The sequence below is a fragment of the Mastigoproctus giganteus genome, chromosome 1 (genome assembly GCF_048544385.1).
Source record: "Mastigoproctus giganteus isolate SK-2022 chromosome 1, ASM4854438v1, whole genome shotgun sequence".
Classification (NCBI taxonomy): domain Eukaryota; kingdom Metazoa; phylum Arthropoda; class Arachnida; order Uropygi; family Thelyphonidae; genus Mastigoproctus; species Mastigoproctus giganteus.
The window spans coordinates 229,469,823-229,485,519 of NC_143575.1; the positions used below are offsets into that span (position 1 = coordinate 229,469,823).

The 15,697-nt window shown below is 37.3% G+C and overlaps 1 protein-coding gene across 1 annotated transcript in view; it reads left to right on the plus strand.

The window, feature by feature from the left end:
- Upf1 (Upf1 RNA helicase) overlaps positions 1-15,697 on the plus strand; it is a 294,032-nt gene that overhangs the window by 95,351 nt on the left and 182,984 nt on the right. The window contains exons 9-11 of the mRNA XM_090376241.1: positions 2,438-2,546; positions 13,533-13,740; positions 15,338-15,484. Coding sequence (XP_090232367.1) covers positions 2,438-2,546; positions 13,533-13,740; positions 15,338-15,484 — 464 coding nt within the window. The remainder of the gene's footprint in view (positions 1-2,437; positions 2,547-13,532; positions 13,741-15,337; positions 15,485-15,697) is intronic.

A 15,697-nucleotide genomic window follows, 5' to 3' on the forward strand; every position in this document is an offset into this window, starting at 1 on the left:
AGATACATCCTACACAATTCTTAAAGAAAGACTACGATCATAGTGTGAAAGGCATCATTCCATCTGTATCTCATATTGTGCCTATCCTTCGAGTTACCCTGTATTGCACTACCTCGAATAAGTAACGTTTCACTAATAGAAAAGACTATTGTCACTTATTCTCGGTGGGCATCACTACCCAGATGGCACTGTTTCAAAAAAAGCTAGTTGGCTTTTCATCGGTGGGTGCCTTTCACACTACGATTGTAGTTTTTCTTTATGAGTTGTCAATGGTGTATCTACACTGATATTATATTGATATAGAATCTTAAACTGTTAAAATATTATGCCTTGTTGCATTCAGTTTATTTAAATATGTTACATATGAAAATCAAGAATGGTTTGGTTTTTTTTTTTTTTTTTTTTTTTTTAGGAGCATTAGCAACTAAGGCCATATTGCTCCGGGATATGCGGTGGTCATTCCCTGACCTTTCCGCATCCTCCATATTTGGTGGTGACGGGCTCGAACCCCGGTCTAATCAAGAAGCGTGTGCTATGCACTGCTGCTCCTTCCCACCTGGCTACGGAGGCGCCATCAAGAATGGTACTGCATGGGTCAAGTTAGATAAACATAGCGCTTGACCACGATTAAACAGAAGTTTGTTTTAGCACAGTAAAACAAGCTTCTGTTACGTATTTTTGTATTTGTTATGTATTACCATGTAACGCACATCTCTTTTCCCATTGGCTGAATAAATATCATTAGGAGGAAAATTATTTTAATGTATAGAAAGATATGGAAGAAACCACACTTGTATTCACTATTATTAAAAGCTAAAGAATGGCCAAGCGATCTTGAAATTGCTAATGCAGCAAATGAAAGTTCATGCCAACATGTTTATGCAACATATTTATACTTTGCTTTCAAGTTATACTCAAAATTCACTGCTTTATTAATTTAAAGTCATACCTCAAACAGTAAAGATCCTGAATCAAAAAGTAAAACTGGTACACTTTGAAGAGCATGTTAATCTAAAGCTGATGCCAGACAATTTTTTTTTATTTATATTTCTCCTTCATTTGTGAGAGTGAAACATAGAACAGAATTGTAAGCTGCAGAAAGCCCAAATTTATAATGATTTAAAGTTGTTAGTGGACACATAAAATATGAATGGCATTTAATAAATGCTGGTGTATATTTTTATCATTTCCTGCCATACCACCTAATAATTTCATAAATGATCAAAATATTCAGTATTTTTGAAGTTAAAGGATGGCACATGTAATGTTGACACATGTGTACCATGAATTAAAAATAAACTATTAATTAAATTTTTGTTAAAATTAGCAGCTGTCTGTAATATAGTAAATAAGCTAATGTCCCCCCCCCTCCCCCACAAAAAAAGAAGAGTAACTGCTACACAGAAAAGATTTTTAGTTTATTTTTTTAACTCATTGAACATCTGCATGAAGTACAATATTTTACTTATCCCAGCAATTTGCAGCGGAATGCTTGTAAAGGAATGAAAACATCCTTGCATGGCCAGTGTTTGTTCTCCAGAAAATGAAGCCCTCTGAGTTGCAATCCAGCTTGGTCTAGGAAAGCCAAAGAGAAAAGAAGCTTACAAACCTGGAGTAGCTCTGTTTTCGTTGGATTTGAAAATGTCCCCTTACAAGATTATAGTGCCACGTAAATTTTCTGAAATAATAAGCAGAGAAGACTTTAATTTGCTGGATGGGGAAAGGAGAGAAATGCAGTGTTCCACAACACCTGGTTTTCATATGAAGCTTATTTTTATTGGGATGGGACTGTGAACAAGTAGAACATATATGGTTTTTGGGAAGCAGAACCATAACCATCCCACCTGCTTCATGGAGAGAAAAGTCACTATGTGGATAGCCCTGCCAAGTCATGGTTTAATTAAAACTTCAGTGAAATTGCTAACATACAGCAGTACATGTATATATGTTTCAGTATGACTTTCTACTGCAGTTTGTGGCAACTCAATTCCTGTGGATACCCAGGGGTTTATGCAAGATGATGCCATGTCACATACAGCTGATGCCAAATTTAATTTTTTTTTGCACACTGTTTTTTGCCCTTGATATTGTCATACTGTTACCCTGATTGTCACAACTTCTGGTACTTTTTGCCATCCAGACTTGAAACCATGTGGCTTTTCCTTCAATAGTTTTTTCAACAGACCTACACGGTCTGTTAAAAAAACTGTGAAGAAATAGTTTTCCAGTAACTGTTTTAAAAAAATGTTTTCCAAGAATCTGAGCATGAAAAATTCATAACATAAGGAGTTTCTTCGGAAACATTTTAATGTGTCGCCATTTTGTATACCACCCTGTATAGGTAATGAAAATGGATTATAGAGATACTAATGTTAAAAAGACTTTGGATTTTTTTTGCAGTGAGTGAAATGAGAATAATACCTTAATTTATTAACAGACTATAGTGAAGAAGTTGGAATTGAAATGAAAACCAATTTGGGTGTTCCTACTGAATGTACATCCAACTTTGTTGTTGATTTTGTATGGAAATCTACGTCATTTGATAGGTAAGTTGTATGATGATTTCTGATCTTTGCATTTTAGATTTGTGTATTTGGATTTATTTTTACATACTGTTACCCTGAGAGGGTAACAGTATGTAAAAATAAAAGAGGATGGCTATACTCTGTTGTATTCCTCTCTTTGTGTGTGTGGGTAGATGACTGCTTGGGGGCTTGTGCTCACTTTAGAAATGGCATTCTCCATGTGGTAATCTAAAATTACTAAACTTGTTTTTGTTTAATAGTATTCATCAAAAAGGTGAATCTGCCTGATTTTCTGTTTCTGAGACCATCAGTGGTGAATTTCTCTTTTCTCAATTAATAACCAGAAATATATACAGTTGTGTATATCTCTGGTTATACTTGTGAAGAACAACTTATAATTTCACTGACAATACGGATGCTTAATGACAGATGACAGTGTCCATTGTGCACGCGAGTCATTCACACTCTAAGACAATTCGCTTCCTGAGAAACCACGGAATTAACTTTAAAACAGAGATGCTTTATTATGGAGCAGTATTTGAAACACAATAACCTTACAGAAGTTAAGAGGACAACATTTCAATTGCCAAGTTGGCATATGGCATATGAGAGTTAATTTAAAATATTTAAAAAAATTTTTTTAGTCAGCTTTAAAACATATTAAATCTGTGTTTGAAGATCATGCATCCCTAAGGGACTGTGGCTCCCAAGATCACCACACCTTGCCTCTCCTTACTCCGCTCCAGGATTTGTTAAAGACTGCATTTGTGAAAACCCCACTGAGTTTGTTGAAGAATCTACCACCACCAAGCTAATTGCCAAAATCCTCCAGAACAAACTTCTTTACATCACTGAAAATGTATAGTCAGGTTCAAGCATGTTTATCCCCAAAATTATTGGCACTTTCAGCATTATAATGCATTTTGACCTTATATGAAAGTTCAACACATCAACCAAATTATATGTTGTTCCCAACAACATACACTTTCAAGAAATACTTGCAATTGTACAGATTCTACAACTTAAACATCCTGTATAAATTAATTGTGTATCAAGGAAACATTATTGTTCCATGTAATATATGCAGCTATGCCAGTAACTCATTTCAGTTGTGTGGACAACTCCTGATTTTTAGCTCTTCCCTGGTTTCTTCTGTTTTTCCATGAAGAAATTAGTTACATTGCCATTAATCTGCAAGCCAATTATCATATGCAGTGTTCTTATCTTTAACAGCCTTAGCACATTTATTGGAAAACCAAGATTTAGATTAGTGTTTCCCAAACTTTTTTAGTCACGGAACACTTTTCATCTCACAACATATTCACGGAACACTTACGAAACACAAGTTTAGCAGGAGCCAAAGAACTGTTTGCTAATATTTTATTTCACATGACGCACTGTACATCAGGAGCATCTTTATTTCCAATACATGTAAAGCCGAAATTCAAATAACTGTCATTATACTTTCGTTTTGGTCTTTTATTAGTTGGTTCTTGTTTTTTCACTTCAGATTTTTAGGGAACAAAAGGCTGCGATTGTTCATGTTCATCCTCACTTCGAAGTGTGAGAATATTGTGTTCGTTTTAATCGACCACAGTTGCACTACTAGGAGTACTTGCTTCTCGTTTTAAAGTTCCTAATTTCAACCACAAATCCATGGTCATTTATTTTAATAATAATATTTCAAAATACTGATAATTATAAAAAAAAATTATACAAGGAAGTGAGTTTCATTACTCTTCCCCCTCTCCTTCAACCCTTGTACTCCAAGCTAAATCACATACGAATGGCATATTAGATCACCACATTGCTACTTTTTCGTAGATGTCATTACCTCTTTGCATGCTTCCCTATGCAAAGCCCGCCAAAATAAAGTGTTCCGTGGTCTATTTGATTATTAGTCTATGCCAGTATATTAATAACCGAAAAAAAAAACTTTAAAATTATAATGGTACAAAAATGGTGTACGCTACAAATTTGCAAAATTTATTTGTTTTATTTATTTTAATTCTTAATTACGATTTTTCACAGAGCACTTGTTCACATCTCATGGAACACTAGTGTTCTGCAGAACACAGTTTTGGAAATGTGGTTTAGATAATGGATGCGATTTTAAGGTGGAGTGTGGAATAAAAGATTTCATCCCCACAAGAATAATTTCATGATCTGAGCAAAAATCGACATCAGAAGATTTAAAAAAGTAATCCAACCAAGGAAAAGAAGAATAGAAATCTCTTGCAGGATCACTCCAATTTGCATTGTTATATTGTCCTATTTCTTCTGGGGCCCCAACACGGCCCCTACCTAATCGAGATCATGACGCAGAAAACACCTCTGCAAAAAAGAGCCAGGACTGAGGAAACACAACCACCATCAGTGACACCGCTTTTCCTCATTCTCCATTCCACCGGAGAGCAGTCAATTGGAAAGATGTCACCCTTCTTTATCCAGAAAGGATTAGAGGGGTTGGCAGGTTCACCTAAATCTGTAAAAAGACTGCGTTCTGGTGACCTTTTGGTCGAAGCTACAAATGTCAAACAGGCAGAAAAATTTCTGAACACCACATCAATAGGGGGAATACCTATCATCGTAACCCCCCACAAAACTATGAACTCTTCAAGAGGCATAATTTCAGAGTGGGACCTTCTTCATGTTTCTGAAGAAGAGATCTGCTCTGAATTAAAAGACCAAGGAGTGACAGCTGTTAAGAGAATATTGATACGCAAGGATGGGAATCTCGTCCCTACCCAAGTTCTTATCCTCACGTTTAACACCCCACGGCCTCCAAGTTCCATCAAGGCAGGCTATCTAAACTTCCCAGTGAGGATTTATATCCCAAACCCACTGCGGTGTTTTAGATGCCAAGAATATGGCCACTCACAAACATCTTGTCGTGGTAACCCTGCCTGTGCTCGATGTGGCGTTAAAGACCATGAGAGCAAGGAATGTTCAGCTCCAAAACCGATCTGTGTCAATTGCCAAGGAGAGCACCCCGCCTACTCTAGAGCATGCCAGCGGTGGAAGGATGAAAAAGAAATACAAAAACTGAAAACAGAGCTGAATATCTCCTACCCAGAGGCCAGAAAACGTATCCAACCAATAAATAGCGGGAAACCTTCATATGCCCAGAAGGTTTCTGCAAAGTGCACTATCGTGAAACAAACTGAGATGACTATACCACCAAGAGAGTCATTCACCCCGATTGCACACTATTTGAGTTCACAAAAGCCCACCAAAAAAACACAATCAGTTGCCACTCCTATATCCGTACCTCCTAGTGCTCCACCACTACCAAAACCAAGGGGTAAAGAAAAGCCAAAAACTTCAGGAGAGTCATCCGTGATACCAGAAACAATGGATGTAGAGAACAAGGAGGTGCCGGATGAATCAGTCTTGGAACTCTTTGTGGAGGAAGAAATGTACACCGGACAGCATCCTTTCTTTCCCAAAAAAGATAAATCCAAGACTGACAAAATAAAGCCTTCAGCACCTCGGAAGCTGCCTGATGGACCCACCAAGTCAAAATAATGGCTAAATTCCTACAATGGAATTGTCGTGGAAAATACTGATGACATCAAGGCCCTCCTGCAAAAGCACGAGCCAGTTTGCTTTTGCTTGCAGGAGACTTATCTAAAAGCAAATGATGATCCCACCATGCATAACATCACAATTTTGAAAGGATAGAATTGCGGATGGTCCTGCTCGTGGGGAAGTGGCTATCCTTGTGGGCAACCAGATCCCAGTTCAACCCTTGCTAGTTCAACCAGCATAGAGGCTGTTACAATTCGCCTTTCAGTGGGATTTTTATTAACTGTGTGCTCTATTTATTTGCCACCTGGGACTGACATCTCCCAGGAAGACCTTGATGATCTTGTAACGCAGTTGCCTCCCCCTTTCTTACTTCTCGGGGATTTTAATGGACATAACACCCTGTGGGGTAGTGCTAACATCAATGGAGGGGGACGAGTCATAGAGCGTATGCTAAATGACAATGACCTTTCCCTTCTAAATAGTGGAACAAACACCTTCTTCCACATGGCTACCCATACTTTTTCTGCCATTGATCTCTCTATCTGCTCCCCTTTTCTACTTCCTTCACTCACTTGGAAAGTGAAGGAGAATCCATACAGAAGTGATCACTTCCCTGTGATAACCTCGTTACACAGTGGGAAACCGTGTCTTCCTTCCAGGTTACCATGGTGGAAGATTTATCAGGCTGACTGGTCTGCCTTCCAACATCAGGCAAATTTTGATCTCAGCACCGTCAGTCAAGAGCCTATCAATGATGCAGTAATGTACATCACAGAAATTATCGTCCAAGCAGCTGCGAATGCTGTTCCAAAAACATCTGCCCGGTTTCCACCATTTCCCAAACCTTGGTGGAATTCTCAATGCACAGTAGCAAAAAAGGCTCAAAACAAAGCATGGGGGATATTCCGCCGATATCCTACCACGAACAACCTTATAGCCTTTAAATGCGCACGAGCTAAAGTACGCTATATCCGCCGTCAGAGTCAAAAGGAATCATGGATCCGTTTTACCTCATCTATTAACCAGTCTACCAACTCTAAGGTAGTCTGGGATAAAATCCGGAAAATGAAGGGAAAATATACATCCCACCCTTCTTCAATCTAGATTATAATGGATGCACTATTGCAGATCCAACTGCAATAGCCAATTCTCTTGGGGGAAACATTCTCTAACATCTCTGCAACATCTTCGTATTCCCCAGAGTTCCTGGTCCTGAAACATAAACTCGAAAAACAGGCACTTAATTTTAAGTCTAAGAGCATCTATCCCTACAACTGAAAAGAGCCCTCACTCTTTCCAAAGCAAGTGCTGTTGGACCAGATGGCATCCATTATGAAATGATTAAACATCTTTCACCAAAATCTATGGACTATCTGCTCTTTCTATATAACAGAATCTTTATTGAAGGGCAGTTTCCAGATTTCTGACGCAAGGCAATCGTTCTTTCCTTTGCTAAGACAGGAAAGGATCCAAAAGTCACTACCAATCATCGTCCTATTGCTCTGACTAGCTGTCTGTGCAAAATCCTGGAGAGAATGGTTAATTCTTGTTTAATATCGTACTTAGAATCAGATGACCTTCTCTCCAACATCCAGTGCGGCTTCCAAAGGAACCGGTCCACTCTGGACCATCTTATTAGACTGGAAACATCCATCCGGGGTGCTTTCCTAAAACGCGAACACTTGGTGTCAGTGTTCTTTGACATGGAGAAAGCGTATGACACAACTTGGAGATTTGGCATCTTAAAAGATTTGCATAGCCTAGGCCTGAGAGGGCATCTCCCCTTTTTTATTCAAAACTTTTTATGGATTCCTGAGGATCCCACACGAACTTTCCAAGTTCATGTGGGATCCTCACTCTCCCATTCACCCAAGAGGAGGGAGTACCACAAGGATCAGTATTAAGTGTCACGCTTTTCGCCATCAAAATAAATTCAATCACAGAACAACTTCCTCCAACTGTAAACAGTGCCCTCTATGTTGATGACTTTAGTATATTTTGTCAGTCATGCAACATGAAGGTTATTGATAGACAACTGCAGAAAGCCATTGATCGCTTCAACTCCTGGGCACTTGCTAATGGCTTCAGGTTCTTGCCGGTAGACCATTTGCGTACACTTTTGTCGTAAGCGTGATCTTCATCCTGAACCTGAATTAAGGCTCGGACAAAATGCTATTCCAGTAGCAGCGGACACAATTCTTGGGACTCGTATTCGATAAAAAAAAACTGACCTTTCTGGATCACATCTGTCAACTCCGCACAAAGTGCACACGAGGGCTTAATATTCTCCGCTCGCTCTCCTCTACACCTAGGGGAGCAGACCGATGCATCCTTCTAAGGCTTTACAATGCACTTGTGCGATCCAAATTAGATTATGGGTCCCAGGTATATTCCTCAGCCAGAGACAGTGTCCTTGGATGGCTGGATCCTGTCCATCATCAGGCCCTCTGTATCGCTACTGGAGCATATCGCACATCTCCTGTCCAGAGCCTATACGTCGATGCAAACGAACCACCATTATCGCTTCGACGTAAGCAGTTGTCTTTAAAGTATCCTTTAAAACTGAAATCCCTGCCAGACCATCCTACGTGCTATCCGTTTTTGAGCCACGATGGGAAAATTTGTACAACACCCGTAAGACTGCCAACCGACCTTTTGGTATTCGTCACCAAGTGCTACTAAAGAACTTAATATCAAGGTAGATAAGGTTGCCCAAACACCAAAGCAACCCCTTCCACCCTGGCATGCTCATGTCCCAGCATGTGACTTTTCCCTTAGAAATTGGGGAAAGTCGGACACTCCATCGTCTGTCTACCTGCAGCTTTATTCAGCACACCGAACTGAACATTCTGACTTTGCGCCAGTTTACACAGACGGCTCGAAATCGGAATCATATGTGGGATCTGCTGCTGTCTTTACGGACAGCACTACATCGGAGCAGATTCCCTCTGAATGCAGTATATTTACTGCAGAGCTGCACGCTATAGAGTTAGCCTTAGATCACATTAGTATGATCCAAAGCTATATTGATCCATTACATTCCCAATGGCAGGATTCGTGGAATAGACAGACTGGGAATAAACTATATCGTATAAAGCCTGTAATTGAACCGTGGCAGTCTAGTCTGTGCAGGAATCGTAAGGAGGAAGTTGTTCTTGCCTGGACCCCGCATAGGACATAGTCATTTGACTCATTAGTTTTTGCTGAGGGCTGATGACCCTCCTATGTGTGACTCTTGTGGCACAATTTTATCCATGAGACACATTTTAATTGATTGTCCAGATTTTACCAATATCCGTTTTACCGCTTTTAATCATCTGACTGAGCCGTATACACTCAGTCAGATTTTATCCGACAATGACAATGTGTCTGCTGTTTTTAGCTTTTTAAAATCAATAAACATTTTTGCTTGTATATAAAATTTACATTTTTCTTTATACCTTTCATACATTTGTTATACATTTTGACATAGTGACCTAACTAATTAGGTCACTTAAAGTTTAAAATTTTTTTATATATGACCTGGTCTTGGTGCATTATAGCCATAGAAGCTAATGCGCCAATAAAATCAAAACCAAACCAAACCAAACCTGCTAGCAAAATTCCTATATATCATTGACAAAACCCCATGACCTGCCCTAGCAGCCTGTCTGCATTGCTCAGAAAACTTCATATCTGATTGCACGATTACTCCCAGGTCTTTTTCATTTTCTACCACCTTAAGTGTAGTACCACACAGTTGGTACGTTTCTCTGGGGTTACTTCTACCCATATGCAGTACTTTGCATTTGTCAAGGTTAAACTTCAGTTGCCACTTCTTAGCCCATCTGCCCAAATTATCTAGATCCAGTAGCACACTGCCATTACTATCATTAACAACCCTGCCAACCTTTGTATCATCTGCAAACTTCGACCTTAAGCCTGATATACCTTCATCAATATCATTGATAAATATACAAAACAACAGTGGACCTAAAACCGAACCCTGTGGGACTCCTCTAATAACATTAGTCCACTAAGAACAGCACCCATTGATTACCACCCTCTTGTCTTCTCCCACTTAACCATCCATTGTAGCAACTTACCCTTAATACCATTCTGCTCCAATTTGTACAATAGTCTTCCATGCGCAACAGTGTCAAAAGCTTTCCTGAAATCCAAATATATGATATCAAAATTATTTTTTGCATCCAGTTCCTTTGTAACCACATCATAATATCCTATCAGATTTGTCAGACAAGACTTTCCCTTAACAAACCCATGCTGTATCTGAATTATTGCTGCAGTCTTGTCTAGATGATCCTGCAATGCAACTTTAACCAGTGACTCCATTATTTTACCTGGAACAGAAGTTAAACTAACTGGTCTGTAATTACTCGTGTCACCCTTCGATCGCCCTTTGTGAATTGGGGATACATTTGCACATCTCCAGTCCGTGGGGACCTCCCTTGAGTTCAAGGATGCTCTCATAATTATCGCTAAGTGTTTGCTTAGTTGCTTTGCCGCCTCCTTTAATATAACTGGATAAATCCCATCCACCCCAGGTGCTTTTCTTATGTTTAACTTCAACAATTTCTCCTCTACTTTGCTTTCAGTTATTACAAAATCATTAAATATCCTGCTACAATTTGATAACCTTCTGCCATTTTCAAACCTTAATAATTCCTCATGTGTGAATGTAGATGCAAAATACTCATTTAGTTTGTTTGCTATCTGACCAGGATCATCAACAGTCGAACCATTGATGTCAAGTGGACCAATCAGATTCATCCCCCTCCTTTTAGAGTTTATATAAGTAAAGAAATCCTTGCTGTTTTTCTTAGCATCTTTTGCCAAGGATTTCTCGTAATCTGCCTTCGCCTGCCTAACCTCCTTTGTGACCTGATTACAGATTAGCTTTCCTGAAATCCAAATATATGATATCAAAATTATTTTTTGCATCCAGTTCCTTTGTAACCACATCATAATATCCTATCAAATTTGTCAGACAAGACTTTCCCTTAACAATTCACTTGATAATTTATATGCATCCCATGCATTTTTCTTCTCTGTTACGAGTCTCATTAGTTCATTAGATAACCATTTAGGCCTAAACCTTGAACAATATTTCTTAATAGGTATGAAGCTTTTAATCATCCATGATTAATTCTTTGAATGCTTCCCACTTAGAATTTACTGTTGGTAACATCGTCAGTTGATCCCACTGTACAGAATTTAAAAACTGTTGGAGACCACTGGATGTCACTGGATGTTCTTGCATTTATTGTATCCACAAGTCTGATAAGTTAATGTTGAAAGGGAAAGTTGTGTTTTGTTCAACGTTCACCCTTTGTAGTATTAATAGGGTGTATTATTTTGTTGGTGCAACAAGCATGTGAGTTTCTGCATTAAAGTTCACCACAGAGATTCCCATTCTTCTGAGCTCCACATTGACAAGTGACACCTGTCATCAGAAATTTTCATGGTTTCAGTTATCAATTTACTTTACTTTTTCTCCCTTTTTTTATTTTTAATAAATGGTTTAGAAGCTGAAGTACACTTTACTTTTTTGTGGGTATTTGACCGCCATAAAGTTTATGATTATTTTTCAGTTTTTATGAACTAAAGTCGTTTAGAGGATTGCTTATACTGGTATTATTTGATATTTATGAATCAGAATCCTTCAACATTAAACTGACCTAGTGTATTTAAATATTACATAACATTCTGAAAGTGGGATTTAAATGCAAAATTAGTTGTGCATATCAAAGTCACAGCTTGTTTAGTTCATAACATCAGCACTAGTGGTGCAACAAGTGTCAACTAGGTTTTCCATGTAGCTAATAGTTTCTAGTTAGTACATGCACAGTAGTGTTTCTGTGATGTTATGTGGTTTTAAATAGAAGCATCTTTGAACATACTGCACAAACAACATACAGTTTTTGAATTTTGGAAATTTTTTTTTGGATAAAATGAGACCATGATGAACTTTGTCCAGGAATTAAATGGGTAAAGCTTAAGAGTTCAACAGTATCATCATACATGAAAGCCCATGACCTCATTACAGTGGTGCAACATTGACAAGAAGTTTGCTGATGGGATTTGAAGTTGTTTGCATCCTCCCCAAATTTGGCCCAAGTCAACCCCCTCCGAGGGGGGTGACTTGGGCCAAACTTTATCTCGTAGACGACAGATATGACTCTGTTGAACAAGTTATAGCATCTGCAAAGGGATGGCTGGTCTCTGAGCCAAAAGTATTTTACCTGAACAGCATGCAAAAATTTGTTAAGCACTGGTTGAGTTGTACTGAGTTAGGTAGGCATATACTAAAAAATAATTATATATTATAAATATAATTATAGGCCAACTGCTTTGAAACGTCTGGGTGGTGGTACCCACTGAGAATAATAGTGATCTTCTCTACTAGAGAAGTCTTATTTATTCGAAGTAGTGCAATACCTGGTATCACATTGTGAAGGTAGCCACAATAAGAGATACAATTAAAAATTATGCCTTCACACTACATACATAGTTTAATTTATGGGTAAACTATGGTGTATCTAAACTGATATTATATAGTTAATTTAAACCCATATCATATCGTATTATGCCTGGCAAGTTGAATCTTCACAAAAAAATAATACAAGACAACTTTTTTTTTTTCATCTGCAAGTACATATTTTCTTTTTTGATTTATCTCTATTCCTTAAAAAGTTATGTATCAAGTGGCATTAGTTTTCAGATTACCATTATATGTTTATCTGTGTGATGCTCATAAAATTATCTGAATATTAACTGTGGGTAATCTGAATAGGCAGAATTACAGATAATGATACGTACTACTCTTCACTGTATGCAGCATTCTTGCAGCTATGCAGCATTCTCAATAGTGGCTCCACTGTTTATGTATTTCACAGTAACTGTCATTGGTAACATCATTTGATTGCTGAAAAACTGCTTTCCATGAGGATTGATTACAAAAACCTGTCTTGTGTAACTTCCTTTTTATTTTGGAAGTTATCTCCAGTTTAAGGGAATTTTTGTTATTTCCTCATTCACCATTTGTGTGTATCGAAGTAGTCATAGTCAAAAAGGCGTGTTATGCACACTACAGAAAACTGATGGACCACTGAAATTCATGCAGCTGGTGTGATCACCATAAGGAAACTACAGGATCAGGGAGAATGCTTTGAAAAAATAATTTTTGGTTTGCTTTTTAATTCCCTCTGTCTCTGAACAAGATTTGTGAATTTGAAAAAAATTTAGTTTTTGTAATAAAACAATTGCCTCACAAGATTAATTTGAACTGCAGTGTGGAGAAACACGATAAATGGCTTAAGGTCTGCTTATTGTTTTTCTATCTGCTCACTCACTTCATACTGTGAATATGGACTGGGTAGGCTTAGTGAATGACCTTGAGCTGGCTGTTGATTTTCTCCTTAGTATAAGTCAGACAATTTTATCTAACGTATGTAATATCTGTTACTCTCTTTACAGAATGCAGGCTGCTCTCAGAAAATTTGCTGTTGATGAAACGTCAGTGTCTGCCTATATTTATCATAAGTTGCTGGGCCATGAAGTAGAAGATGTCGTGATGAGGTGTCAGCTCCCTAAGCATTTTTCAGCTCCTAACCTTCCCGAATTAAACCGGTCTCAGGTATATGCAGTAAAACATGCCCTGCAGAGACCACTATCTTTAATTCAGGTAGGTAGCTTTTCATAGAATGGAGACTTCATTAATTTTCAATGGAAGTAGTATTACTGAAATATGAATTGCAGGATTGTTGCATGTGGTTGCATGCATGCCTGGGAAAGTGCTTAAAATAACGAAATGTCAGATTATAATGCTACCCAACCATTCTCTTCCTCCTCCTCCCATTCCAACATTTCCACAGGTTAAAATAGTAATAAGTTATCATCACTGAGTTTTATAATAGTTAATGTGGAATTATATGTGAATAAAACTTTTTTCTGTTTTTTTTTTAAGAAAAGCTGACCATCTTCTGTTGCAGGTAACATGGCTCTGAAGAGTACAAAGCAATCATTAAATTCTTCTTTAAGAAGATAGTAGTAGTAGTAGTAGTAGTAGTAGTAGTACTACTACTACTACCTCCCAAGGAAATTCATTAGAGGCTGAACAGTAATTATGGCTAAGATGCTCCTTTGTTATATAACGACAAAAGAGCATCTTAGCAATTATCATCCGAGCAGTTCAGTTGGAAAAGGAGTCTGGAAAATGACCTGAAGAGAGGATGCCTTATTTAGCCAACATGACCAAAAATTTGTATAATTGGAAATAATTTTCAGCAAAGATAACTAATTGTGCAAAGAAAGAAAGTTAAACTGGCTTATCAACACTAAGTGTTTTATGCATACTTTATTATAAACTAGGGATCATGCATTCTTTATTATATTATAAACTAGGTATTGTTCCTAAATTTTTAAACCTTTGATATCTTGTCAAGGGTTTGAAAATTTAGGAACAATCCAGAAAGAGAAGTCTAGTTAGTAACTGGAGATGAAACCTTATTCTCTCATTGAAACCAAGCAGAATTTCTACAGTGAAGTCTGAGTTCCAAGCATAGTGATCTCTCATTGGCTATATATAGCATGTGGTTATAATAAAGAGGTGTTTTTTTTTTTGTTTTTTTTTCCCATTCCCTTCCAGATTTCTTTAAAGTCCTTAAATTCAGTTTAACAGTAGGACTTAGTTTATTATAAGGAGTTTACTTATTGATTTAGAATATGATGCTCAGGAAGGTTTCCTGAAGTGAGTAGAACATACTTTTAGTTGTGGTAGCATTGCTTTGCAACCTCTTTGGAATATTGCATAACCTTTTAATGGTAGTTGAAGATCTGTGTGCTTTATTACTGTGCCATACAGTATTTGGTTCCAAAAAGAAAAATCTACCTAGAGCTAAGTTTTATTCTTGACATAAAAAAAACTATTTGGAAAATAATTTGCTTTATGGCTTTTAATGGCTGTTAGAAAATTTTATTGCCCCACCACTTTATAAATATTCAAAAAATATTTGAATGACCTTGTATAGAAAAAAAATTTTAACTAGGATGTTATAAGTGTACTGGTATTGATTTCTTTAAAGATTAATAATGATAAAGATTATTATTATTATTTTTTTTTTTTTTATGTATAGTTCACAATATTGGGATGTATTTTTAAGTATTGAATTATACAGTTATTTTGTGTATTCACCAGTGTCATAATTCTGTCGTGTGCAGTTAGTTTTCTCCCCATTCCCATTTGTTATTATATGTATGCTACATTTATAAATTCTGTATAGGGACCTCCTGGCACTGGCAAAACTGTAACATCTGCCACCATTGTATATCATTTAGTTCGTCAGAGTAATGGACCAGTATTAGTATGTGCTCCTAGTAATATTGCTGTTGATCAGTTGACTGAAAAGATTCACCGTACTGGTTTAAAGGTGTGTAGAACTTATTTATTTTGTTGTTTTCATATACGTACATTTGTTCCATTTATAAATCTTACAAATTTGCAGGATTAAATTTTTATACGAGAAAATTTTGCTTGTAGTTTCACAATGTTGAGATGTTATTTTTAATCCATGATTATCTAATTAAGAGAACAAATTTGCATTCGAAAGTTGATGTCTTGTTATGGGAGGATTCAGGGAGTG